General features: G+C 38.0%; 1 protein-coding gene across 4 annotated transcripts in view; it reads left to right on the forward strand.

Annotated features, from left to right (window-relative positions):
• Nucleotides 1-4,833: 4,833 nt before the first annotated feature.
• Nucleotides 4,834-27,477, forward strand: part of LOC127415780 (pumilio homolog 2-like) — a 60,799-nt gene continuing 38,155 nt past the window's right edge. For all 4 annotated transcript variants that reach the window (XM_051654690.1, XM_051654693.1, XM_051654691.1 and 1 more), the window contains exons 1-10: nucleotides 4,834-4,999; nucleotides 8,622-8,988; nucleotides 15,621-15,689; nucleotides 16,969-17,074; nucleotides 17,304-17,488; nucleotides 18,567-18,739; nucleotides 21,902-22,196; nucleotides 22,860-22,947; nucleotides 25,495-25,599; nucleotides 25,704-25,846. In XM_051654690.1, the coding sequence (XP_051510650.1) occupies nucleotides 8,635-8,988; nucleotides 15,621-15,689; nucleotides 16,969-17,074; nucleotides 17,304-17,488; nucleotides 18,567-18,739; nucleotides 21,902-22,196; nucleotides 22,860-22,947; nucleotides 25,495-25,599; nucleotides 25,704-25,846 (1,518 nt within the window). In that variant the 5' untranslated portion in view covers nucleotides 4,834-4,999; nucleotides 8,622-8,634. The remainder of the gene's footprint in view (nucleotides 5,000-8,621; nucleotides 8,989-15,620; nucleotides 15,690-16,968; nucleotides 17,075-17,303; nucleotides 17,489-18,566; nucleotides 18,740-21,901; nucleotides 22,197-22,859; nucleotides 22,948-25,494; nucleotides 25,600-25,703; nucleotides 25,847-27,477) is intronic.

The raw sequence follows: 27,477 nt of genomic DNA on the forward strand, positions 1-27,477 counted from the left end.
GTGTCAGTGCTGACTTTATAAGAGCTCTGTGAGTTCCTAATATAGCTGTCCAATCAGTGTGAGGGAAGTGCGCTAGTGAGCTCACTCTTTCGACACGAGTCAGTGCTGTCGGAATTTTTTTTTCCTTTACTATTTCACAGTGATTGGGTCAGAATTGACCAACACGAAGCATTTTGAGAAATATGTATATACATACTTAACTCCTAGTAGGCTAAAGATCAATTCTGACCCAATCACTGTGAAAGAGAAAGAGAAAGAGAGAGAGAGAGAGAGAGAGAGAGAGAGAGAGAGAGAGAGAGAGAGAGAGTTGAAAAAAAAAATTCCGACCGCACTAACTCATGTGAGCTCACTAGCGCACTTCCCTCACACTGTTTGGACTAATACAGATATACAAAAGACCAATACAGAGACAAAAACAAATAAAAGCTATATAGTATATTTTTCTTTGCCTAGGTTCTCTCAACCAACTTCATGAGGGGCATCCTGGCATTATTGACGTTCCCTTGTAAGTAACACTTGTTGCCTGTTCCCCTGTTGTCCAATGTCTGTGTTTCTTTGCCCACTCTAACCTTTTCTTTTTGTTTTTCTGTTTCAAAAGTGGCTTTTTCTTTGCAATTCTTCCCATAAGGCCTGCACCCCTGAGTCTTCTCTTTACTGTTGTACATGAAACTGGTGTTGAGCAGGTAGAATTCAATGAAGCTGTCAGCTGAGGACATGTGAGGCGTCTATTTCTCAAACTAGAGACTCTGATGTACTTATCCTCTTGTTTTGTTGTATATCTGACCTTCTACATCTCTTTCTGTCCTTGTTAGAGCCAGTTGTCCTTTGTCTTTGAAGACTGTAGTGTACACCTTTGTGTGAAATCTTTTGGCAATTTTAAGCATTGTATAGTAGCCTTCATTCCTCAAAACAATGATTGACTGACGAGTTTCTAGAGAAAGCTGTTTCTTTTTTGCCATTTTTGACCTAATATTGACCTTAAGACATGCCAGTCTATTGCATACTATGGCAACTCTAAAACAAACACAAAGACAATGTTAAGCTTCATTTGACGAACCAAATAGCTTTCAACTGTGTTTGATATCATCGCAAGTGATTTTCTAGTACCAAATTACCAATTTAGCATGATTACTCAAGGATAAGGTGTTGGAGTGATGGCTGTTGGAAATGGGGCCTGTCTAGATTTGATCAAAAATGACTTTTTTCAAATAGTGATGGTGCTGTTTTTTACATCAGTAATGTCCTGACTATACTTTGTGATCAGATGAATGCCACTTTGGTGAATTAAAGTACCAATTTCTCTCCGAAACAACACAAATCTGTATTCCAAACTTTTGGCTGCCAGTGTGTATATATATATATATATATATATATATATATATATATATATATATATATATATATATATATATACACACACACTTTGTAAATATGTAATTAGTAAAGAAATTAATATGTAGGCACAATGTGTCTACAAAACGAGCATTTAAAGGGATAGTTCACCCAAAAGAGAAGTCTCCCATCATTTACTTACTCTCATGCCATCCAGATGTGCCTGACTTTCTTCAGCAGAACACAAAGATTTTTAAAAGAATATTTCAGCTCTGTTGGTCCATACAATGAACGTGAGTGGTGACCAGAACTTTGAAGGTCCATAAGAGACATAAAGGCAGCATAAAAGTGATCCATAAGACTTCAGTAGTTAAATCCACATTTTCAGAAGCACTATTATAGATGTGTGGGTGAGAAACAGATCAATATTTTCACTTTCACTTCCACATTCTGGTGCAGAAGTGACTTACACTTTCAGCCACCTACTGGTTGGGGCTGGTCGGTGGAGATTGATAGTAAAAAAAGGACTTAAATATTGATCGGTTTCTCATGCACACAGATCATATCACTTCAGAAGATATGGATTTCACCACACAGTCCAAGATTGTCACGGAGTCATTTTTAATTAAGACAACTTAATTTTTACAGTAATGACAACATTAGGGTTTATAAACTCAGCAAAAAGAGAAACGTCCACTCACTTTCAACTGCCTTTATTTTCAGCAAACTTAACATGTGTAAATATTTATATGAAAATAAAGATTCAACAACCGAGACATAAACTGAACAAGTAACAGTCAATATCTCATGTGGCCAGCAGCTGCATTAAGTACTGCAGTGCATCTCCTCCTCATGGACTGCACCAGATTTGCCAGTTCTTGCTGTGAGATGTTACCCCACTCTTCCAAGGCACTTGCAAGTTCCCGGACATTTCTAGTGGGAATGGCCCTAGTCCTCACCCTCCAATCCAACAGGTCCCAGACTTGCTCAATGGGATTGAGATCCGGGCTCTTCGCTGGCCATGGCAGAACACTGACATTCCTGTCTTGCAAGAATCACGCACAGAACGAGCAGCATGGCTGGTGGCATTGTCATGCTGGAGGGTCATGTCAGGATGGATACCACATGAGGGAGGAGGATGTCTTTCCTGTAACGCACAGCATTGACACTGCCTTCAGTGACAACAAGCTCAGTCTGATGATGCTGTGACACACCGCCCAAGACCATGACGGACCCTCCACCTCCAAATCGATCCCACTCTATAGTACAGGCCTCTGTGTAGCGCTCATTCCTCCGTCAATAAATGAGAGTCTGACCATCACCCCCTGGTGAGACAAAACCATGACTCAGTCAGCGAAGAGCACTTTTTGCTAGTCCTGTCTGTTCCAGCGAAGATGGGTTTGTGCCCATAGACGACGTTGTTGCCGGTGATGTCTGGGAAGGACCTGCCTTACAACAGGCCTACAAGCCCTCAGTCCAGCCTCTCTCAGCCTATTGCCAACAGTCTGAGCACTGATGGAGGGATTGTGCGTTCCTGGTGTAACTTGGGCAGTTGTTGTTACCATTCTGTACCTGTCCTGCAGGTGTGATATTCGGATGTACCGATCCTGTGCAGGTGTTGTTACACGTGGTCTACCACTGCAAGGATGATCAGCTGTACTGGGAACCTGGGCATCTTTCTTTTGGTGTTTTTCAGAGTCAGTAGAAAGGTCTCTTTAGTGTCCTAAGTTTTTATAACTGCGACATTAATCGCCTACGGTCTGTAAGCTTTTAGTGTCTTAATGACCGTTCCACAGGTGCATGTTCATTAATTGTTTATGGTTCATTGAACAAGCATGGAAAACATTGTTTAAAGTAAACCCTTTACAATAAAGATCTGTAAGTTATTTGGATTTTTACAAAATTATCTTTAAAATACAGTGTCCTGAAAAAGGGACATTTATTTTTTTGCTGAGTTTATTATATAGAAATACAGACAGACAGACAGATAGATGCACTTAAACAAAACAAAACAAAGTAAGCAATTTTTTTTTATAAAAGACTAACATGACCCAGTAGTGTCGAATTTTGACAAACCTGTGCCATTTATATCAAACATCATCAAATGCATTCAAATCGGTATGTTTACATGACTAAAAAAGTGATTATAAATGTGATCTACAGATACACTATATTGCCAAAAGTATTCACTCACCCATCCAAATAATTGAATTCAGGTGTTCCAATCACTTCCATGGCCACAGGTGTATAAAATGAAGCACCTAGGCATGCAGACTGCTTCTACAAACATTTGTGAAAGAATGGGCCGCTCTCAGGAGCTCAGTGAATTCCAGCGTGGTACTGTGATAGGATGCCACCTGTGCAACAAGTCCAGTCGTGAAATTTCCTCACTACTAAATATTCCTCAGTCAACTGTCAGTGGTATTATAACAAAGTGGAAGCGATTGGGAATGACAGCAACTCAGCCACGAAGTGGTAGGCCACGTAAAATGACAGAGCGGGGTCAGCGGATGCTGAGGCGCATAGTGCGCAGAGGTCGCCAACTTTCTGCAGAGTCAATCGCTACAGACCTCCAAAGTTCATGCGGCCTTCAGATTAGCTCAAGAACAGTGCGTAGAGAGCTTCATGGAATGGGTTTCCATGGCCGAGCAGCTGCATCCAAGCCATACATCACCAAGTGCAATGCAAAGCGTCGGATGCAGTGGTGTAAAGCACGCTGCCACTGGACTCTAGAGCAGTGGAGACGCGTTCTCTGGAGTGACGAATCACACTTCTCCATCTGGCAATCTGATGGACGAGTCTGGGTTTGGTGGTTGCCAGGAGAACGGTACTTGTCTGACTGCATTGTGCCAACTGTGAAGTTTGGTGAAGGGGGGATTATGGTGTGGGGTTGTTTTTCAGGAGCTGGGCTTGGCCCCTTAGTTCCAGTGAAAGGAACTCTGAATGCTTCAGCATACCAAGAGATTTTGGGCAATTCCATGCTCCCAACTTTGTGGGAACAGTTTGGGGATGGCCCCTTCCTGTTCCAACATGATTGCACACCAGTGCACAAAGCAAGGTCCATAAAGACATGGATGAGTGAGTTTGGTGTGGAAGAACTTGACTGGCCTGCACAGAGTCCTGACCTCAACCCGATAGAGCACCTTTGGGATGAATTAGAGCGAAGACTACGAGCCAGGCCTTCTCGTCCAACATCAGTGTCTGACCTCACAAATGCGCTTCTGGAAGAATGGTCAAAAATTCCCATAAACACACTCCTAAACCTTGTGGAAAGCATTCCCAGAAGAGTTGAAGCTGTTATAGCTGCAAAGGGTGGGCCGACGTCATATTAAACCCTATGGATTAAGAATGGGATGTCACTTAAGTTCATATGCGTCTAAAGGCAGATGAGCGAATACTTTTGGCAATATAGTGTATGTCAGTGCCCAGGTCTGATGTTGGATGCGCCGCGTGTGTGCGTGTGTGTGTGTGTGTGTGTGTGTGTGTGTGTGTGCGCGCGCACGCGCGCACAGGGGAGGAGGGCACCAATCCTCCCAAACTCCTACACAAGCGTCTCCAACACCTAATCATTAAAACACACACCACATCTCCACGGAAACTAAACTTATACACAGCACCGCGTCCATCACAACCTCGAAGCATCGGCCTTGAACATCACACACCGCGCGTGAGTATCTTTGAGTAGATGGGATGGATATTTAGGAGCAAGAGCGTCAATTGTTGCCGCTTTTGTTTAGGGGTTCGTGCAGGGGAGCCATGTTGTGAGTCCATCAGTCATGGGGCTTTCTCCATTAATTCTCATTAAATGCTCTCCCCGTTGTGGTCATAACACGTAGATATGCGCAATTGTCTGTAGCAGGCGTTTAAGGGGTTCATTGGTTGTAAAATGAACTTTTAGACATGAGAGGCCTGTGTGTTGTTTTATCAACAAAGCGACTCGCGCATCTGAGCTAACACGCTAAAACAGGACTTGCGTAGAGTTTTAGATCCATACTTGGAGTTTATATTAAATGTTAAGGATGTTCCGCAGTTCTCTATCTATATATTGTTGTTTTTTTAAATAAAAATAAATCAGTTATTTTGTGTGGAAACAGGCTGTCTCGCGCGCTGAGTGTTAGCGAGGCCCTGTGATGCTAACAAACAAAATAGACACTGGATCAAATAAAACAAAACTAATGGGACTAAATATCTAACGGCGTTATTGAGACATTATGAAACATAAACAAAGGTTGAATAAACAGTAAAAAGGACTCCATTTATATCTGACATAAAGCCAAAATCCACCGCCGTCCATCATCTGTGTTAGCCGTAAGCATCGTGCTATCACTGCACACCCAAAACATTCACATACAAACGAATGATTTCAGTCGACTCTTGTTAATTAAAGCGCGTTTATTTTCTCTAAATGGACATTTCATGCTTTCAATAGTTCTACATTGAACCGGCTCTTTAGTGAGCTAGTTAATTCAGTCAGCAAGCTTTAGTTAGTGGCCGTAGTTTCGGAAGATGATAGGGAAAACATGGTGGTGCTTTGTTCTTTTGACACTTTGTTTGTTTGTATGTGAATATAAAACTTAGTGATTATATGAAAATAAGAGATTCACAAACAGGCCAAAAATATTTGCGTGATCTGGCTTCTTGTATAAAGGCTTGTGTTTCATGTGCTGTGGATTTTGTGTAAGTATACATGTCATAACATACACTGGCGGCCAAAAGTTTGGAATAATGTACAGATTTTGCTGTTTCGGAAGGAATTTGGTACTTTAATTCATTAAAGTGGCATTTAGGGATGCACCGATACCACTTTTTTTCTCTTCTGATCCGATTCCGATATCGGAAATCTCAGTATCGGCCGATACTGATCCGATACCAGTGTTGTTTTTTTGCGTAATCAGTTTAGAATATCTTTACATTATTGGGTGTAACTAATTGGGTGTGCTCTTTAATATGTAAAGAAACACAAACCTCTAACTACACATTATTTCAATATAAATGTATAGTTGATTAAGAAACTTTATTGTTAACTAGTCTACTGGATAATGTAGCAGCAAAATTAACAGTAATTCCAGTCTTCAAGTCTTCAGTAGAAAAGAAGCCATTTTTTTGCAAAAAAATTTCAACTTGTATCTGGACTTTAAAGGATTCAGATCTCTTTTTTTTTTTTTTTTTTTTTTTGTTCAATTTAGTTATAAGATATCAGCTCACTTTTCATTCACCCAGTTATTTTTTTTGTGGAACCCATTCAACTTAAATATTATTATAATCTGTAAACAAATGATGATAATAATAATATATTATAATGGTAATATAACTCAGTCGTGCACCTTTAACTTTTAAAACCTCACGCTTTTATTTTGACATTCTGAACTCTCCAGGAAGTCCTGTATGTGTCTTTTTTAAACAGTAGTTTAATTCGCTTCTTATACAAATTCTGGTAAAAAAGCAACATCAAATATTGCACACCGCTGTGAAGGCTAAAAATAGCCGCGAGTGTGTGTAAACAGAGCAGCGCCATTCACTGACACGCTGGAGATGTGCGTGCATTTTATATATTTACTTACTAAACACAGCCTTTTGTGATTCACAGAGCTATTGCACATCTTCAAGTGGCTTTGAATAAAATGCACGAGTCATATGAACTACTTTAATGGTGTTTTAATGGTTCTTTTATGTCATTTTTGGAGCTTGACAGTAACGAACATGACTAACACACAGTATCGGATTTGGATCAGGCTCGTCGGACCGATACCCGATCCGTCTAAAAGCTTCAGTATCGGATCGGTGCATCCCTAGTGGCATTCAACTGATCACAAAGTATAGTCAGGACATTACTGATGTAAAAAAAATAGCACCATCACTATTTGAAAAAAGTCATTTTTGATCAAATCTAGACAGGCCCCATTTCCAGCAGCCATCACGGCAACACCTTATCCTTGAGTAATCATGCTAAATTGCTAATTTGGTACTAGAAAATCACTTGACATTATATCAAACACAGTTGAAAGCTATTTGGTTTGTCAAATGAAGCTTAACATTATCTTTGTGTTTGATTTTGCAATAGACTGGCATGTCTTAAGGTCAATATTAGGTCAAAAATGGCAAAAAAATAAACTGTTACCCTAGAAACTCGTCGGTCAATCATTGTTTTGAGGAATGAAGGCTATACAATACTGAAGATTTCATACATTGGTGTACACTACAGTCTTCAAAGACAAAGGACAACTGGCTCTAACAAGGACAGAAAGAGATGTGGAAGGCCAGATGTACAACTAAACAAGATTATAAGTACATCAGAGTCTCTAGATTGAGAAATAGACACCTCACATGTCCTCAGCTGACAGCTTCATTGAATTCTACCTACTCAACACCAGTTTCATGTACAACAGTAAAGAGAAGACTCAGGGGTGCAGGCCTTATGGGAAGAATTGCAAAGAAAAAGCCACTTTTGAAACAGAAAAACAAAAAGAAAAGGTTAGAGTGGGCAGAGAAACACAGACATTGGACAACAGATAATTGGAGAAGAGTGTTATGGATCTTAATCCCATTGAGCTTTTGTGGGATCAGCTAGACTGTAAGGTGCATGAGAAGTGACAGCCACATCTATGGCAAGTGCTACAGGAAGTGTGGGGTGAAATGTCACCTGAGTATCTGGATAAACTGACAGCTGGAATACCAAGGATCTGCAAAGCTGTCATTGCTGCACGTGGAGGATTTCTTTTATGAGAACTCTTTGAAGTAGTTTAAGAAGTTCTGAACATTTTCAAATTGTAATAGTAATATTTCAAGTTATTAATATCCTGACTATATATTGTGATCAGTTGAATGCCAATTTGTGAATAAAAGTACCAATTTCTTTCCATAAAAGCAAAATCTGTACATTATTCCAAACTTTTGGCCACCAGTGTACGTGTTAAGACATTTTCTTGTATGTACAGAATCATATATAGATATATAGTTTTGGGTTGTACATATGTCATAAGCAACTTTGTTGCAAACAGGAAATGAGGTTAGTGTGTTGTCTTGGCTGTTGTTGGCAGGTTGCTGTTTTAACATTATATGGTTGCCTTTTTATGTTAAGAGAAGGGGTTAAACAAGTATTTCAGGGTAACAAGGTAACATTTCGCATAACCCACATGTCTGATTTTCCTCAAATATTAGCATTATTTGACAATGATTCTGTATTCTGTAACTCAGATTAGATGAAACAGTATCAGTTATGTTTTGGTCTAATAAGCAGGAGGATTTTAATGCCATGAATAAAAAATAAAAAAACACCTTGACATCTCTAGGTTTTCCCGTGGAATGAGCGTTCCATGCAGCATCCTAGGTATGAATGACGTGGCCTGGCAGGAGACGCGAGGTGGGATGCTGCACACAAACGGTGCACCAGAGGCTGGAGGGGTCCGAGTCCATGCGGGGGGCTCTCTAGCCACAGTAGGAGTGGCTGGGCAGGTACCTGGAGGAGCGCACCCTCTGCCAGGGATGGACCGGGTGGCCAATCCCAACCCTGGTACCCCTCAGCCGCCACTGAGCGGCCGTTCCCAAGATGATGCCACCGTGGGCTATTTCTTTCAAAGGCAGCCCGGGGAGCAGCTGGGTGGCTGCACTACAAGCAAACACCGTTGGCCCACTGGTGATGGAAACCACGTTGACCAGGTATGGATTTGATGCAGAGCTCACAGATGTCAGCTTAGTGATGGTCTCTTGTTTGATACATGCTGCTGAAGTATCTAATGGATCTAATGATTGGTTGTTCAGCTAGCCTAGTGAAAGTATCTGCAAAGTCATGCTAGAAGTTAATAAGCTAGGGCAGAAAGACATAGGGCTGCCTGATGACAGGCAAAACTTCAAGATTGTCCTGGTGCCAGTTGGTGACCCGAATCACTTTGTTGTTGGCTGTTTATATAGATAAATGTTGTATTAAGTGGGATAATGAACAGTCAGTCAGCCATTGCTGCAAAATGAAGCCTTAACAACATGACAAAACCTGATCATCCTGTCTAGGATTAGTTTGCGAAATAACCAGGGGCCGGTTGCACCAGCCATGCGTAAGCTACAGCTTAGACTAGTTTAGAGGTCTGCGCAGGCTTTAAAATGAAACCCGACCCATACCTATTACCCTGTGACCGAACGGTACTGTCAGATTTTAACCCCGAACTCATCCCGAAATTGCTCACTCTCTTCATAATATCTTCTCCAAGCAAGTAGTGTTGCAATAGGCTGTGTTTTATGTAAGCATCTTGGGCAACATTCATAACAGTAAACATACACCGTTTTAAGAAGGCATGGCGGCCTCACTAGAGCAGAAGGGAAAAAAAATATATCAAGCTCTAAAGCTTTGTGAAGAATAATCTGGAATCATGTGTGATAATGTAACAGTCTCATGAAGTCCTTTCCAGCCTGAACTTATTCACAACGTCAAATCTTTGTGACACGTGCTTAAAGGAGCTAGACCCTGCGCAATGAATGAAAAAGAACACCGGTGTCTTGACATGCGTTTTTGAAACTTGAAAATGCCGAAGAAACTGCGAGACGCAGTGCAATTGTCATAGATGTCTGTCCAGTGCGGGTTTACATAGTAAAACAATGGAAAAACAGAGAGCAGATACAGGCAAAAACACATTCGGTGTCAACGGCCCATAAAACATCTGCTCGCGCGTATCAGTGAGTGAGAGCACGTGCGTGAAGCAAGTTAGGTCGGCCTGATACCCCTGATTATTTTTCATTCATTTCAAACCCGAACCCTAAGTCATGCTTAAAAAAAAAAACTGACCTGAACCTGGCCCAAAACCCAGCGGTTTCGAAGGTTTCGGGTTGCAGATCTCTCGACTAGTTGCAAGGTAAATGGGCGCTAAGTTGCAATTTACACGCAACTTAATATTTGGGCGTTGCACCATTAAACTTATGTGAAACTTAACCTTATGTATAAAATATATATTTACAGAAATTATACAGAGTTATAATTGGAATACAAAAGCAAAATGACTGAATGACATGAATAAGATCAGGTTTTGCGTGACATACCTCAATCCCTTGGAGACATATGATGTTGACATGACTATTCGTTTACCTTTACGAAAGAGACCATTATTTAAAAAAAAAACTTTTCAGTCTTTTGTATTAGTATTTATTTATTGTACATTATTCATTTTAGTTTATGAATGTTATTTATATATTTAAATATAGCTGCTTAGTTTATGTATCGTATTTCAGTGGACATGTAATGTATTACTGCTGCTAAAGTTTGGGTTAATCCATCTTAAGTGGTCCAACATAGGTTGCTTTTTTTTTTTTGAGTGATTACTTCTTTGGTATTGCAAAACCGCCAGTTTACTTGGCCATCTTTGTGTCTTGGCGCACGTCAAATTTTGGTTATACAGATGTTTACAGAAACCTCAATATCTCGGCTCAGGATGGTCCTAGCTCCTTGGAACAAAAACGGATCTCTAGAGCACATGAGAGGGTACATGTACTTAAATAAACATTTTGCACATTCTTGTTCCTTAGACTTAGAACTTAAGTCCTAATGTAATGCTCAAGATTGCTCAAAGTTCCAATTTTAGGGTCAATTTATAATGAGAAGGGTTTGAGTCTCAGTCCTAAAATTGTTTTAGGGGGTACCTAGGTAAGTATATTGTGCATGCAGAACTTTTCAGATTTGAGACTTCTCTTATTTTTTTTTTATATGTTTTTTTTTTTATGGGGGCGAGAAAGTGCAGTTTTTAAATATTTCCCTCACTTTCATGTTCTCTCTATTGGGGGACCAGATAGGAACCTGTAATTTTCACAGAAATGAGTCCTCTATAGTAGCATTCTGCTGTAAAAATTTAGAGATTGAGATTCCACTGTTTACAGAGCTTGGGCTAGTAGAAATTTGGGGAAAAGCCTTTATTCATGTGTTCTGAGAAATGAACAGATGTGATAAGCATTACAAATAATAAAAATGAACAGTATTTTTACAGTAAGTTTATGATTGACAACACAATTCCAAGCTCCATTTTTTTTTATTAGAAGCTGTGAGATTTCCTCACTCTGTCTCACAGAAATGTTATGGGAGTGTCTGGTGGCAGTAGTCAACTCAGCAGGTGTCAGTTTTCTGAGAACATAGTTCATGGGAACCCACACTTTGTCCTCATTAGATATCTTGAATGATGTTCTTGGTTCAGGTGGTTGGAAGAATTTTACAAAAACAGTTTTCCTCGCTGATCTCGAACCCTTCCCATTATAAATTGAGCCTAAAAGTGGAACTTTCAGCGATCTTGATCATTCCATTAGGACCTACATTCCAAGTACCAATACATAGAGGTAATTACTCAAAAAAAAAAAAAATAGGAAAATTAAAAATGGTCAAGCAAACAACTTTACAATTATTGGACCACTTCAGCCAAATTCTTGGCTTTTCAGCACTCCCCATTACAAATTAGAAGGCTGCTTATTTTATAAATAAATGTTAACGACATATTATGCGATTACAGAGAGCTCAAAACTTACTAGCTAAGTCTTTCCTTAAAAACAAATGGTGCAACCAAATTAAGCCCTCACTTAGTTACAAACTAACATACAGTTATTAAAGTAGTATTTCATATTTGGACTAATTTGATTAAGCTACCAATAAGTGTAGTATTACCAGCTCCATTCAACACGTTACCATGTATAAATCCATTTGGCACATTTTCTCATGAATTAGCGCAGAATATGGGGAAAAAGTGATTCCCTGGGTATTCCTAGCATATTACCTGCAAAAACTTCAATAACCATTGCTTCAAGAAACATGATTGCTTTTTCTTACATAAGGTCGGCTATTTAAAAGCCCCTGGTAATACTGAATTTGTTGCAACTGTTAGTGTGTCTGAAAGACGTAATCTATTTTCAGTTAATTGAGACAAACATTTCTAAAACACCCTTCCCCATCAGAAAAAACTTCTAAAAGGAAATAGGACAGTAAACTTACTTTCTCAGTACTCAAATTCTTGTGTTTTCCCCACCTAATAAATATACAGTAAAAGTTCATAATGATACTTTTGAGTCTTTGTCATTGAGCCAAGGGGTCAAAATTAAATGCACTGGGCTTGCTGGATATTTAATACCAGCAACAGATCGAAACACACTTTGCCTGGTCTTGTCTGTGCTTCTTGTCTCTTCCTTTGCTTTCACTTTTGGATATCACATCTTAAAACATAACTAATTCATTAAACTGCGTCTTGAGTAGTATTTTAGGCTTGTGTGTTTTAACAAGATAGTTTGGTGGAAATTGGGTCATTATCAAAATATAGTGACAAACATATCCCTTGATATTTCAGTCATAAAGATTTCAAGTAGTCAAGAAACACCATTTAAAAGGCAAATTTCTATAGACCATTTCAAGGACTGTTCGTCGGTTTAAGGAAGTGATGTCTTTGTCCTTTGAAGATTTCCTGCTAGTTGTCAAACTGATTCAAAACAACAGCGGGAGGTGCTTCATTCATAATGACTTTAACATGAATAACGTTAATACGATTGTAATAGAATGTCATTATTAATATTTGGACTTGGGCTGCAACTAACGATTATTTTTGATAATTGAATAATCGAAGATTAATAGGATAAAAAAAAACTTCATTTTATTTCCTGTATTTTTTTTAAATGTTATTTGTAAAAAACAGAGATGATAAAGGCCTAAGGTTTTGGTTTGATTTCCGGGATTGAATTCACGATTCTAAACTCTCACAAAACTTTGAACAAAGCCTGTATCATGAAAAGGTACCTTTAATTTTAGTATTATTACTTTCAGGACATATGCAAAACAGTTTCTTTCCGTTACTTGTAAATCTTAAAAAGTACTTTTCATTAAAGAGTAAAATGATTCATCAGTGATGGAGTGGGACTAAAAAAGCAGAGGGAAATGGTGACACCAGAATAGAAATATTAATAATTCTGCCCAGCTGAAAAAAACATAAATGCTTGTACATTGTCATTGATTTATTTACATTTTATGTAGGTTAATTTATATTGAAAGTTTTAAAATAGTATTGTCAGTGATTCAATTTTTCTAAAGATGTTTTTTTTTTTCTTTTTTTCAAATGTTTTTTTAATGGTATGCTTATCCAGTAAAATAATATTTACCATAGTATACATTTACTGGTCAAATCAGACATAACATTTGGATTATCAGGAAGACTATCAGATATCAGGACTCTTAGCCTTGTTATTATACATTATAATCAGCATCGATCATATATAGTTTAATGTAGTTCATTGTGATCAGTGTGATTGACATGGATGCGTGGGCGCGCTTGGCTTGCTCAGTGAAGATTAACGGAGACTCATTTGTGGTAAAGACAAGTAGTTTTGCGAGATGGAAATACATGCCTGATTTTGATTTCATAACATGTATACATTATAAAACAGAAAATTACAGTGCACTAGAGAGAGAACTCTGAAGTGCATTAAACAGCACAATGACTTTGTCAACACACCTGATGCTGCTGCTACATCTCCACATTAAACTGAATGCTTAATATGATCTACTTTAAAGTGTTTATAAAGTGCTCTCGTGCGCTGGACAACTTGGGTCGTGTTTTTTCCACTTCAGTTTGTCTGTCATTTTTCAAACGAGTTTCATCATGCAACACATTTTCACTGTGCTGTAAAGTGATGGCACTGATGGAGCTTCTCCGTGCTCGCCACTAATATCCGACTAATTGATAATAAAATTTATCGATAATTTTTTCTTTTATTGATTAGTTGCAGCAGTATTTTGGACTCTTCAGTGGCTGGGTGCACCCTGGATGCCTTCATTTGTTATTGTTTACGTCCTTGAAATGGTCTGTAACCTAACCTTTTATTATATAATATGAAATGGTTTGACTATATTGTTCAAATATTTTTAGGATATATATTTGAATTTGTCAATTGCCCAAAAAACCCTTACCCGCTTCATTTGGTAGACCACTTCTGTGACATTCATACAGTTATTTATGGGTTTATTTTTTGTTCATTTTGTTTTCTCAGGGCAAGCATTAGTGCAAGGCATAACAAGTGTACAAAAAACAAAACAAAAAAACAAACAAGGAATTAATAATTTAAAAATAATTTTGTCCCTTGATTTCATGCTATTGGTGTTACATTGTTTAATGTTCAGATGAAAGATTTAATGTGTAAAGAAATATTTTTATTAAAAAAAAAATGAATTAATGGTAAGATTTATTGATTTTTAGTCTGATCAGTGGTTTGTTTTGTGATGACATTAAAGGAATAGTTTACCCAAAAATGAAAATTCTCATCATTTACTCACCCTCATGCCATCCCAGATTTGTGACATTCTTTCTTCTGCTGAACACAAACAAAGGTTTTTAGAAGAATATTTCAGCTCTGTAGGTCCATACAATGCAAGTGAATGGGTGCCAAAAATTTTGAAGCTAAAAAAATCACAAGTCAGCATAAATGTCATCCATAAGACTCCAGTGGCTAAATCAATGTCTCCAGAAGCGATAGGTGTGGATGAGAAATGGATCACTTTCACATTCTTCTTGTGTTTTTGGTGATTCACATTCTTCATGCATATCGCTCCCTACTGGGAGGGGAGAAGAACTTCTAGCAAAAAATGACTTAAATATTTATCTGTTTCTCACCCAAACCTATCATATCAGTTCTGAAGATATGGATTAAAACACTGGAGTCTTATGGATTACTTTTATGCTCCCTTTATGTGGTTTTTGAAGTGTCAACATTTTGGCACCCATTCACTTGCATTGTATGGACCTACAGAGCTGAAATATTCTTCTAAAAATCATAATTTGTGTTCTGCTGAAGAATGTCAGTCATACACATCTGGGATGGCATGAGGGTGAGTAAATAATGAGAGAATTTTCATTTTTGGGTGAACTATTCCTTTAACACCAAGAAAATTATTTAAACAAAATTGTCATAAAATAAAAAGCAAGAGTCAAGTTGTACTTTGGTGAATAAAAATCATGTCAAAGTGTTAAAAAAAATGTTTAACCTCAGCTTTTATGAGTGAAAACTGAATTGAAAATTTCAATATTTTGTAAATTGGAAAGTCAAATTTTTTTGAGTGACTCAGGGCTGTGAAATTAAACGCAATATAATTACCATATCTATAATAAAAAAAAAAATGGCAATTGAATTTTGTTTGATGTCAATATTGGAAGGTCTAAGTGTAAATTTGGCATGTTCTTAAGGGTATATGTTAGTATTTGATGCGTGTGACGTGGTCATTCTGTCCTCTTCACTGGTGGAAATAAAAATGTGGAGAGTCGGCAGATGTGATAAATGATTCTTCTGTCTAGGTTCGCCCTGTGGATGAGATGAATTATGACTTTCAAGCCTTGGCTCTGGAGTCACGTGGAATGGGTGAGGTATGTGATCAGAGATGATGTTTTATTCTTACAAGTCTAATGATATTTATTTTATTTTTTTTACTTTTCAGGTTTTGAAATGCAGAAGTTAGCTACAGTGGGGTAAACCTCTGTAGTGGTGTAAGGGAGCACACGGCAGTGATTATTTTTGCATTCCCATTTGCTCCAAAAGCAAAATAAAAAAATCCACTATTATGGTGCATTCAGACCAGAGGCGTCGAGAGTGTCAAATCGACCGGAAGTCATTCATTTTCTATGGCAGCCAGCGTCTCTCGGCGGCAAGGAGCGGCGCGTCCGTGGGCACATCTTGGGCATTGTGGGCGTCAGAGGAAAGTTCAAGTGCGGGCAGCATTATGGTAATGAGCTTTGACGCGGTTCAGCGGCAACCTATTGGAATATAGAAGTGCTCCGCTCTAGCGAAGTTTAGAGAACACAACAGTGTAAACTTTGGTTCCCACTAAACAATAGTTCCGAAGACAAAATGGAGGAGAAACTAATTATTACCGTGGCGGGTTTTCCCGTAATATACGATCTGTCCCTGTTTGCTTACAGGGATATAAATAAAAATAAAAAACAATGCCTGGACAAAGGTGTCTGAAATTGTTTGTGTGCCAGGTGAGTTGATGAAGTGGATATTATGGTTTATATAATATTATATGTGATATATTGCATGCTAATTTTGGCACCATAGCCAATCAATCGCTAACACATTTATACCATCAGCGTTTGTCTTTTTATATTTAATTACTTTCTGCCATCGATTGATTTCTTTCACGTTTAAAAGATTTCATGAGGATATACGCTACTTGTGATAGGTCGGCAAAAAGATACCGGTCGACGTGTCTGGATGTTTTGCGGCCCCTTTAAATATAATTCACAAAACCAAGCATTCTGAATGAACGTTTCCGCCTATTTCAACTACGTCAGAGCGTCCACGAATCTTCGATAGCTTTGTTGGCAGGGCAGCCAGAGCGAATTTTGACGCTCTCGTCTCCTCTGGTCTGAACGCACAGTAAGGTTTTCATGACTTTCCAAAGTGGGAAAATGATAGAGAGAGATTGATTACAGCAGGCAGAAAAGAGAGAGGCATGCCAAATTTACTGTCACACTCTCTGCTGCTGTATTTGAAACCCCATTGCAGCAGTGGTGACTTAAATTAATGCAAGGGTAATATAACACAAAGGATAATGTTATAAATTTACATTAAATAATACAAAACTTGAAAATCTACATGTCATCACATTCAGGATGTCTTAATGCTTTAGTTTTTTTGTTACAGCTACTTCCTGCGAAAAAATTGTGGGAATCAGATGAACTGGCAAAAGATGGCCGTAAAGGGATGTTACTGGGTGAGGAATGGAGAGAGAACGCATGGGGTTCCTCGCGTAAGTTTTTCAGAAATACTGCAAGGTGTTGGTTTAATCTTGAAATGACTTCCTTATGAGATTAAATAGGCGTTGAAAACAATGATTTATGCTTCAGGCAAGACCTGTATAGTAATTTTAGCATTAATTTCTTAGTGCATGTTTACATGAGTAAATGGTTTGTGCTCTGGTTTATTTGAACATTTTTCTCAGAATATCGACGTTGGTATTCTTTTCCTCTGCTGTGTAGATCATTCAGTATCTCAGCCCATTATGGTGCAAAGGCGGCCAGGCCAGGGCTACGGGAACGGTGACGCAAGCTCAGTGCTGTCCCCGCGCTCAGAGGGGGGTGGCTTAGGTGTGAGTATGGTGGAGTATGTCCTCAGCTCCTCCCCTGGAGACAAGATGGATGGTCGCTACAGAAACGGAGGCTATGTGAGTTGATGAGTGTCTCATTACTGTCACTGAGCTTTCCAGACATCTTAGGATGGAGAATATGTTAGTGAAATCAGATTTAGTGCATAGTTTTGGGGGGGGGGGGGCGTGGCTTAGAGTTGGGGAAACAAATCCTGGTTACCATAGTTACTTGTTCATTTCTATGAGAAAAAAAGAAAAGAAAGATCTAATTGACTTGGCCCACACATTTTCTTTGCACTTTTAAATAAAGCAAAACAATTCAGAGCAGGTTTAATTTACCAGCCTATTTAACAAAACTAGCTAAAAGAATACTGCTGTGAATACAAGCAATCACACATTTGAATATTGCACATCTGCAGCAAACTTTGTTTTATTTTTATTACAAATTAAATAAATACTAAGTAAATTTAATTTTGGGACAAAAATTAAAAAATGGGATTGTTTTCCTCCACACCAGTTCTCAACTATGTATCAACTATGTTTAGCTGTTCCATTTGATTAAATATGATTCATTATGTTTATAAAATAACACCAGAGGACAATACTCGATACCTGGCAAAACTTGAGATGGTTAGAGTGCAGCGTTCTGCTGTATTTCAGTGGAACAAAGTCATTTTCTGACATGTATGTATCTTATTTATTTACTAGCTCTATTCAAATATGTAAATTTGGTTGCAGACATGCTCGTTCAGATGTGTGAATAGTCTCTTTCATCATCTTGTGTCATCATCAGCTTTTATGGAAAAAATTAACAATCTGTATTTTTTGCTTTATTTGCAACAAAAATAACACACACACACACACACACACACAAAATGTATGTTATGTTTTTAGGAAATAAGTATCCAAACCTATTGGATAATTCTCTTCATTTTCCCCATAGAAGTGTTTGTGTAACTATGGCAACTGACATTTGTTGTCCTCCTTGCCTGTTTTCATGTGGCAAAATTAATGTGGAGATTTGGCTAGTTTGAGATGACTTCATGTCTCACACACATACTATGGCATGACATGCCACTCCACTGTCGGTAAATTCTCAGCCTCATTCTCTCAGGGATTGGCATTTTTAACTTGAACTGATTTACTTTGATTCCAGGGTGGAGGAGATACAGATTCAGATGGCAGGGAAAAGGGCGATCCAAAAGAAAAGGCTTCTCCATTTGAGGAGGACAAAAGCCCTGAAATGAAAGTCGGAGAAGAAGGGGACGCCTCAAAAGCTAATGCCAGAGGACTGCTAAATGGGATGGATCGCGACTGCAAAGACTTCAAGTATGATTTTCAGAGTTTAGTGTTAAAGGTTATTATTGTAATCTAACTACTATTAAAAGTTATTATTGTAAACTTTATTATTTAAAATGATTTTAAAACCCAATCTACCACCACCAACAACACACACCTTTTTTTTTTTTAAGGAATTTAAGTTTACTGCTAATACTGTAAACACCTAATTGATGTCAAGCAAGTTAATAACTTGTGTTAGGAAATGTTTCATTTTGGAACAAGGAGTCTTTTTATATAGATTTTAGCTATTCATTAGTAGCAATTTTGTAAAACCAATACTAATTAGTCATTATTACTGTCTTAATGTATTTAAATAAACTTGAAACCTAACATATGCAAAATAAACCAATAACTTGAGTTGGTTAAACTTTCTCTTTAGAATAGGGGGTCAAGTTATCTTTAATAGAAGATTTTAGTAATTTAATTGTAACAGTTTGTAAAGCCAATACTAATTAGCCTTAATTTCTGGCTTATTATTGTCAAGTAAGCTTGATATATCATGGATCTCTGAAATTGAGCATTAATTACATTAGCTTTCACACAAAAGACTTCTAAAGGTGGTGTGTAATTTCTGCGCTACTAGTGGCACCAAACGGAATTACAAAAATAAAGTATGTTTTCAAACAACCTTTGCCAAAACCCCTCAGAATCATCATGCCCTTTCACATTTCCTATGAACAAATAGGCCATACTAAATAAAAGGTGATACACATTTAACGAGGTAATAAACAAGACCACTATAACAAACACACCGGTCAGAAAGCATCGCAGAGGAATCAGCTCGTCCAGTAACATCGCCGGATTGAACGGCAGCTGGTGTGCGGGGGATCTAGCACAAAAGGTAGGACAGTTCTTGGTAATTAGTAAGCAAAACGATACATATTCTGAGTATTTTGCGAATTTCTCTGAAGCTCGACAGTAATGAGCTCACTTGTGTGGCAAAACCAGAGTGTAGCTTACCTGTAGAGAAGTAACACGGCATGAATCAAACCCCAAAAATTCCCTCAAAGTCCTCCACCTTGTACATGTTCACTCTGGTTTTACTCCGTTCTCTGTCTCTTTGTCTTTTAGCAAGTCGTTTCCTCTGTAACACGTCCGCCATGGATGTTCATATTCTCCCGGCTGAACAGTTTTCTACAAGTAGCCACGCCCCAAACTCACGCTATAGGTTTAGATAGAAAGGGATGGGTAGAGCTGAGCGGGCCGCTCAAAATATAAACATGAATGTTTTGATAGTGCCTGGGAGGCTCAGTGTTTACACTTTTGGGAACTCATGAATGGCTTACTTATAGTTGTCAATGAACAATAAACTGGGATATTAGAACGTATTTTGACATAAAAGAAAAGTTACACACTTCACCTTTAAGTTGTAAATTATGGCTAAGATAGTCTTACTATGCATTCAGTTAATTATTAATTACATTCTTATTAATACACAATTAGTGCATTATTGTGGACCCTTAAAGTGTTACCAAAAATGTTCTTAATTTACTTTTTTTCTATGGAATACAAAGCAGAATTTTTTTATGCTGCTCTTTTCATACAACGACAGTTCATAGTGACTACATTTTGTCACTCCAGAATTAAAAATGTAAATATCTATTGAAAAATGTTGAAATCGAGAATTCAAAAAGACCAGTAACACTAAAGAAATCACAAATGTTGAAATCGAGAATTCAAAAAGACCAGTAACACTAAAGAAATCACAAATGTTGAAATCGAGAATTCAAAAAGACCGGTAACACTAAAGAAAGAAACAGTATTAATTACTTGCTATAACTTACAAAAATTCTGCCGTAAACCCTCGCAAACATTGACAAATCAGAATAGTTTTCTTGTGCAGGGCATATTAGGCTGTGGGAATCCAGCCAATGATGCTGAATTATAAATGCCTAGACATGCCAGATTGATGCAAGTTACAATTTAGTGGCACACTTCTAGTACAATATACAGTAAGTATGCTGTATATATTTATATGTAAGTATATTTTATATTATAATGTAGTCCGCAATTACATTTGGTGCCGTCAGTGGCTCAGAAATTACACACTTTATCTTGAAACCGCTATTAAAACTAACTGAAACTACAAAAATTATAATAAAAAAACAAAACAGTTTGAAATACCCAAACCAAAATAGAAAATGAAATAACTTGATTTTCAAAACAATAGTAATAATAATTAATTAGACTGCGATAGTGAAACCACAACATTAAACGTTTTTACATGCACACCAATATGCTGATAACTACCAAAAATCAGCTTATTCAAAAACCTGAATGCAAGGAAGTTGCATTAACATGAGACTTAAAATCATTGGATTATTCTCTGCTTTTGACGTCAAAACATAAACAGGCATAGGCACAACACTTGCGCACATTGGATAAGCCCACCTATTATGGTTTTTAAACGTGCCTAATTTTGTTTTAAAGGTCTCATACAATAGATTTACATGCATCCAAGGTCAGAAAACACTTTAATTTGCTCATAATTTAAATTGCAGCATTACCTTTTTTTTTTTTTTTTTTCAGTGTCAAAAATGACTCGTTCAATGATCCGTTCTAAAGGATTCATTCTAAACTCCTTTCAGAGAGCCTACTTTGCTCTGATTGGTCAGATGTCCCAGTCTGTTGTGATTGGTCTACTGCTTAGTGTAGTGTTTGAGGGCGGGTCAAAGCTGTTCGCGAGCAGCCAATGAAGACCAGAGGTGGGGTTTTTTGTTACCAAATTACGTAGGTAAGTACAGGAAGTAAGTCTGGAATTACTAACGACTCGTTTCAGGTGTTCAGAATCGGATCTTTCTTTTTGGAGTCAATAACTCCATTTGTCGTGCACTTTGATTTTTGAAACGTTGCAGACTTTTTTACATTCACAAACAGCTATATAGCACACTACATGAAAGGTAATATTTGAAAAACCATAATAGGTGCTCTTTAACATGCATAGCAAAATCAAGGTAATGGGTAAAAATCTAGATGTGCAGATCAGTTTATGCTTACCCCGATAAAGGAAAACCGTTTACATGACCTCACATTTTGTCAGCTTAAGCATAATTGGTGTAAGATTGTGCATTTGCATGCTCGATGTCTTTGCGTCCCCTTTAGTCAATGCTATGAATAAAGTATCATTTGATAAAAGCTTCTTTCTCACAGCCCCACCCCAGGCAGTCGCCAGGCATCCCCCACAGAGGCAGTAGAACGGCTGGGCCCCAGTCAGACTGGGCTGGAAATGATGGGGCAGCACCACCCGCACGCTCTGCAGCCACACAACCCCCTCACAAACAAACCTCCCTCCGAGGATTTCCAGAGCCAAGAAGCCCAGAGCATGGGCGGCATGGAGCCGCAGGGGGGCATGGAGGCACTCCAGTTTGACTATGCTGGGAACCAGATCCAGGTGGACTCATCTGGTGCTCCAGTCGGCCTGTTTGACTACAACTCCCAACAACAGGTACAGCTGCGTTCAACTGAAACTTGGTGTCATTTACCCCTTTTACTGCTGGATGTCTTTTTGTAGTATGATGAGGAAGTGTCTTAAAGACAACATGAAATGGATTTTGCAGCATGTTTAAAGACCCCATGAATTGGGGCTGGTCGCAGAAATATAGCCATTAACTTAAGACTGCGTATAACATTTAGTGTGACTAAGAGAAAGCCTGTTGAATAAAACAAGCTCATAGCTGTCTTTAGTAAGACAGTCTAATTCGCATTGCATTGTGGAAAAATTAAGACACTGATCGAAAAAAAAAAAAGGCAGACAGTGTGCGCTCAACAGTTTTCATTCACTGATAATATTTGCTTATTAGAAGAATACAATGCTTCAAAATCGATTCTAATGAACAAATTTAGTAATTTTAACACAAATAATACAAAACAATAGAAGACATAATCTTCTACAAAATCTCAAATGAAGCCCCTTTAAGCCCTCAACTGAAGCCTCCACTAGAAAAGGATCCCTTTGATATGTCTCCCTCCTAACTTCTTTGGAAATATGTCAGTACAGGAAACAAATCGGTCCTGTCATTACATTTCATAGGGTCTTAAACTTTTACAGTATGAATTTGGTGGTGAGATGGATAATGATCATCTGATGGTAATATATTTTTTTTTTTAGTTGTTCCAGAGGTCCAGTCATCTTGCCGTTCAGCAGTTGACACAGCAGCAACAGTATGCCCTTGCTGCAGCCCAACAGCAACACCTCGGTAACATCTCTTACAGACATGATATGCTTTCATGCAGAGTCAGTCTCTCTCATGTGACAAGAGAGACACAATCATTAGGGTGGACAACCTAAAACCAGTTCTTATTGAAAACTGGTTCCATTTAAAAGTAATTTTTATGGTGTTTTGTTCCATTGGCAATTCTTTAAGGCCCCCTGCACACTTCCTATGAAATCCAAGAACGAATGGGTGTGATGTCATTTAGAACAAAATCTGGCCAAAAAGGTGTTTTTGAACTCGTTTCGGTGTTTCGTAATGGCTCGTCAGGACAAACATTCTTACCATCTTACTAAAATTGGTCCGAGACATCGGTAGGTGTGACCTGGATCTCCACCTACTTTGAGGCTGACAGCTAATTCCCATTCAGTCTGTTAAGATGACCACAACATGAACACCGGTGTGTAGAGTTATTAGCGAGCTGGAGCGAATTTACCTTCAGCTGTACGATCGTTTGCTTTCTAAGAAGTTTCCAATAATTTTCTTTTATTTTTTTTATTGGTCAACAAATTCAGATCTACTCAAAAATTGTGATTTATAAGTGATTATTCAATTTTTTGTTGTATATGCTGTTTCACTCATGTGCCATCTGCAGCCGAAAGCCATCCACACATCTGTCCAAAGTAAGAAATGCCTATCATCATTCTTTTGTCTGTATTCTACCCATTAACACTTTTATACACCCATCTTTACAGTAGAAACAATATTATCATAAATTACAATAACAGAGTATAATCACTGCATATTATTGCCGCATATAGCACATTAGCGCCATAAATGCAAAATGTAAACCTGACAAATTACACATTATCTACTACATATCTTTAAATCATCATTGAGTGGTTAAAACAGCTTCTTTTACTGATCTCGTGTGAATTCTTCTCCTAGAATGAGACATGAAGTCATTGATAACACATTTTAATGTCATATTAGTTGACGCTTCACATGTAGTTTTGAGTGTCCTCATATTTAAATGCTCCTCTAAACGCTTCCCACAGCGGCGTGGCGGGTGTCTGAATTTTCACAAACAGTATGTCGTTGCTCAGCTGTTTCTAATTTCTTTTTGGCTCTGAGCAAAGAATGAAGAAGCACTTTACCGTGAGTGTGCTGGGGCCTTTAATGTTTGCATTTATCCACCGAAATGGACAGAACACTAAATTATGTTTACTACAATACTCGGTACGGAAATATAGACAGTTTCCTGCGCTGCTACTACATCTACAGTCTGACTCTGAACGAATTACTCTTATGAACCAGTTCTTTTTATTGACTCACTCAGACTCAGTTGACTTGCTCAATGACTGAATAAGTCAGAGGGGTTCTTCACTTATTCACTGCACCACAAGTCATTAGTTTTGTGTTTTCCAACTCGAAATGAATTTAGAATTTATGTGTGTACTTAAGGTCTGCTAGACTTGAATCATTGTAAACTGATGTTTTTTTTTTTATATAACAATGTGTAACTAAAGATTAACCTTTGAAACAAATTTGTTGTAATAAATGGTATTTTAAAACATTAAAATGTTACCAAAAATAAGTTTTGTTTTTGTTTAGCAAATTGAAGTATACAGACCAATTATTCAAGGACTAAAACAATCGTTAAAGGAATAGTTCACCCAAAAATGAAAATATTCTCATTATGGACTTGGCCTGATGCCATCCCAGATGTGTATGACTGACTGACTTCAGCAGAACACAAATTAAGATTTTTAGAAAAATGTTGAAGCTCTGTAGGTCCTTATAATGTAAGTAAATGGGTGCCATCTGGCTGCTGGCTATTTGACGGTCCAAAGGTCATATTTAGGCAGCATATAAGTAATCCACATAACTCCAGTCATTCAATTAATGTCTTCTGTAGCAAATCGATTCATAATCAATTGATAAAACGTTTTTAACTTATCATTGCTTCCGCCAAGTGCTGTATTTTTGTTTGAAATGAACTAACTCTTGCGTGACATTGGTTCCTCTGTTGTATTCAGAGAGCGCGCTTCTGACTTCTCGCATGAACGCGCCATAGTGCTTACGTCACCGATGTGTCGACTGCTGGCAGGAAGCGACTTTTAAGTTTTAATTGTCAATTAATTTTTGACACCAACCTATCGATTTGCTACAGAAGACATTAATTGATCGATTGGAGTCATGTGGATTACTTTTATGCTGCCTAAATATACATTTTAGACCGTCAAATAGCCAGCAGCCTGATGTCACCCATTTACTTGAATTACAAGGACCTACAGAGCTTCAACATTTTAATAAAATTCTTAATTTGTGTTCTGCTGAAGATACACATCAGGGTAAGTGAATGGGAGAATTTTAATTTTTGAGTGAACTACTTTAGATTCCAATCAATATACAAGCTTGTAGACTGATTTCGCTGTGGATTATTTTTCTCTGATTAGTTTGGGTAACACATGAAATCATTTTAATGTGTCAGAGTCCTACAGTGCAGTTGTGAAACTCTTAATCTAACCTGAGTTTTGAATCTAATGGTCTTTGGCTTGACTATTCGGTTGTGGTTGTTTATCCTGGTAGGCCTTGCACCTGCATTTGTGCCAAACCCTTACATCATCAACGCTGCCCCTCCTGGAGCAGACCCTTACACTGCTGCAGGCCTGGCAGCAGCTGCTACACTTGCAGGTACATGCATGCATGCACTCTTTAAATATCAACTGCAGTACTGGGGGTTGTTGATCTTAAATGTGGAGAGTTCTCCATCTGAAGCTCATCGTGTTTTCCCTCAGGTCCAGCAGTGGTCCCTCCTCAGTACTACGGTGTCCCATGGGGTGTGTATCCAGCCAACCTCTTTCAGCAATCAGCTGCAGCTGCTGCCAATCATTCTGCCAACCAGCAGGCATCTAATCAGGGCCCAGGACCGGGACAACAGGTTGGTGACATCATCTCAACATATAAAGACTTCCCTAACAGTGGCATGATTATTTAGAAATAAATTAGTTTTAGTAAATTAATGTCCCTACTCTGACCTCTCAAATGAACTCTTTCATTTTATTTAGCTTATTCACAATGGTTCACAATACACAGTGGTTTTTTTAAAAGTGCTTTACATAGAAATTATAGATAAGATAAGATAATTAAAATCAAAGATGCATAAAAATCATTAAGAAAATGGATGCATACACACACACACACACACTACCGGTCAAAAGTTTTGAAACATTCTTTATTATAATTTTTTTCTTCACATTTTAGAAGAATAGTAAAGTCATCAAAACTATGGAATAACATAAATGGAACTATGGGAATTATGTTGTGATCCAAAATAAATCAAAACTGTGTTTTAGCATCTTCAAAGTAGTCACCCTTTGCCTAGAATTTGCAGACATGTACTCTTGACATTTTCTCAACTAACTTCTTAAGGTATCACCCTGGGATGCTTTTTAAACAGTATTGAAGGAGTTCCCATCTATATGCTGGGCACTTATTGGCTGCTTTATTATTTGGTCCAAGTCATCAATTTCAAAAACTTTTTTTTAATTAAATTGTAGTTTTTGTAATGAAATAAATTAATATGGTGGCACAATTATATTTTTGTCTACAAAACTAATTTCAAACATTTAAGCATACGCCTTCAGATCAAAAGATTTTTAAGATCATGAGAAACATTTCAGTCAGATGTTTCAAAACTTTTGACCGGTAGTGTGTATACACACACACACACACACACAGTTGAAGTCAGAAGTTTACATACACCTTAGCCAAATACATTTACAGTCAGTTTTTCACAATTCCTGACATTTTAATTGTAGAAAACTTTCCTTGTCTTAGGTCAGTTAGGATCACTACTTTATTTTAAGAATGTGAAATGTCAGAATAATAGTAGAGAGAATGATTTACTTCAGCTTTTATTTCTTTCATCACATTCCCAGTGGGTCAGAAATTTACATACACTTTGTTAGTATTTGGTAGCATTGCCTTTAAATTGTTTAACTTGGGTCAAACGTTTTGGGTAGCCTTCCACACACTTCTTACAATAAGTTGCAGGAATTTTGGCTCATTCCTCCAGACAGAACTGGTGTAACTGGTGTAACTTGCTCACATACACTTTTTCAGTTCTGCCCACAGATTTTCTATCAGATTGAAGTCAGGGCTTTGTGATGGCCACTCCAATACCTTGACTTTGTTGTCCTTAAGCCCTTTTGCCAAAACTTTGGAGGTATGCTTGGGGTCACTGTCCATTTGGAAGACCCATTTGTGAGGAGCTTTAACTTCATGGCTGATTTCTTGGGATGTTGCTTCAATATATCCACATAATTTTCCTTCCTCGTGATGCCATCTATTTTGTGAAGTGCACCAGTCCCTCCTTCAGCAAAGCACCCCCACAACATGATGCTGCTACCCCCATGCTTCACGGTTGGGATGGTGTTCTACGGCTTGCAAGCCTCACCCTTTTTCCTCCAAACATAACAATGGTCATTATTAGGGCTGAAACGATTTGTCGACAATAAAAAATTGTTGATAAAAATTTTCATTGTCGATTAGTCGTTTGATCTTAACGTA

Source organism: Myxocyprinus asiaticus, chromosome 25 (assembly GCF_019703515.2).
Source record: "Myxocyprinus asiaticus isolate MX2 ecotype Aquarium Trade chromosome 25, UBuf_Myxa_2, whole genome shotgun sequence".
NCBI lineage: Eukaryota > Metazoa > Chordata > Actinopteri > Cypriniformes > Catostomidae > Myxocyprinus > Myxocyprinus asiaticus.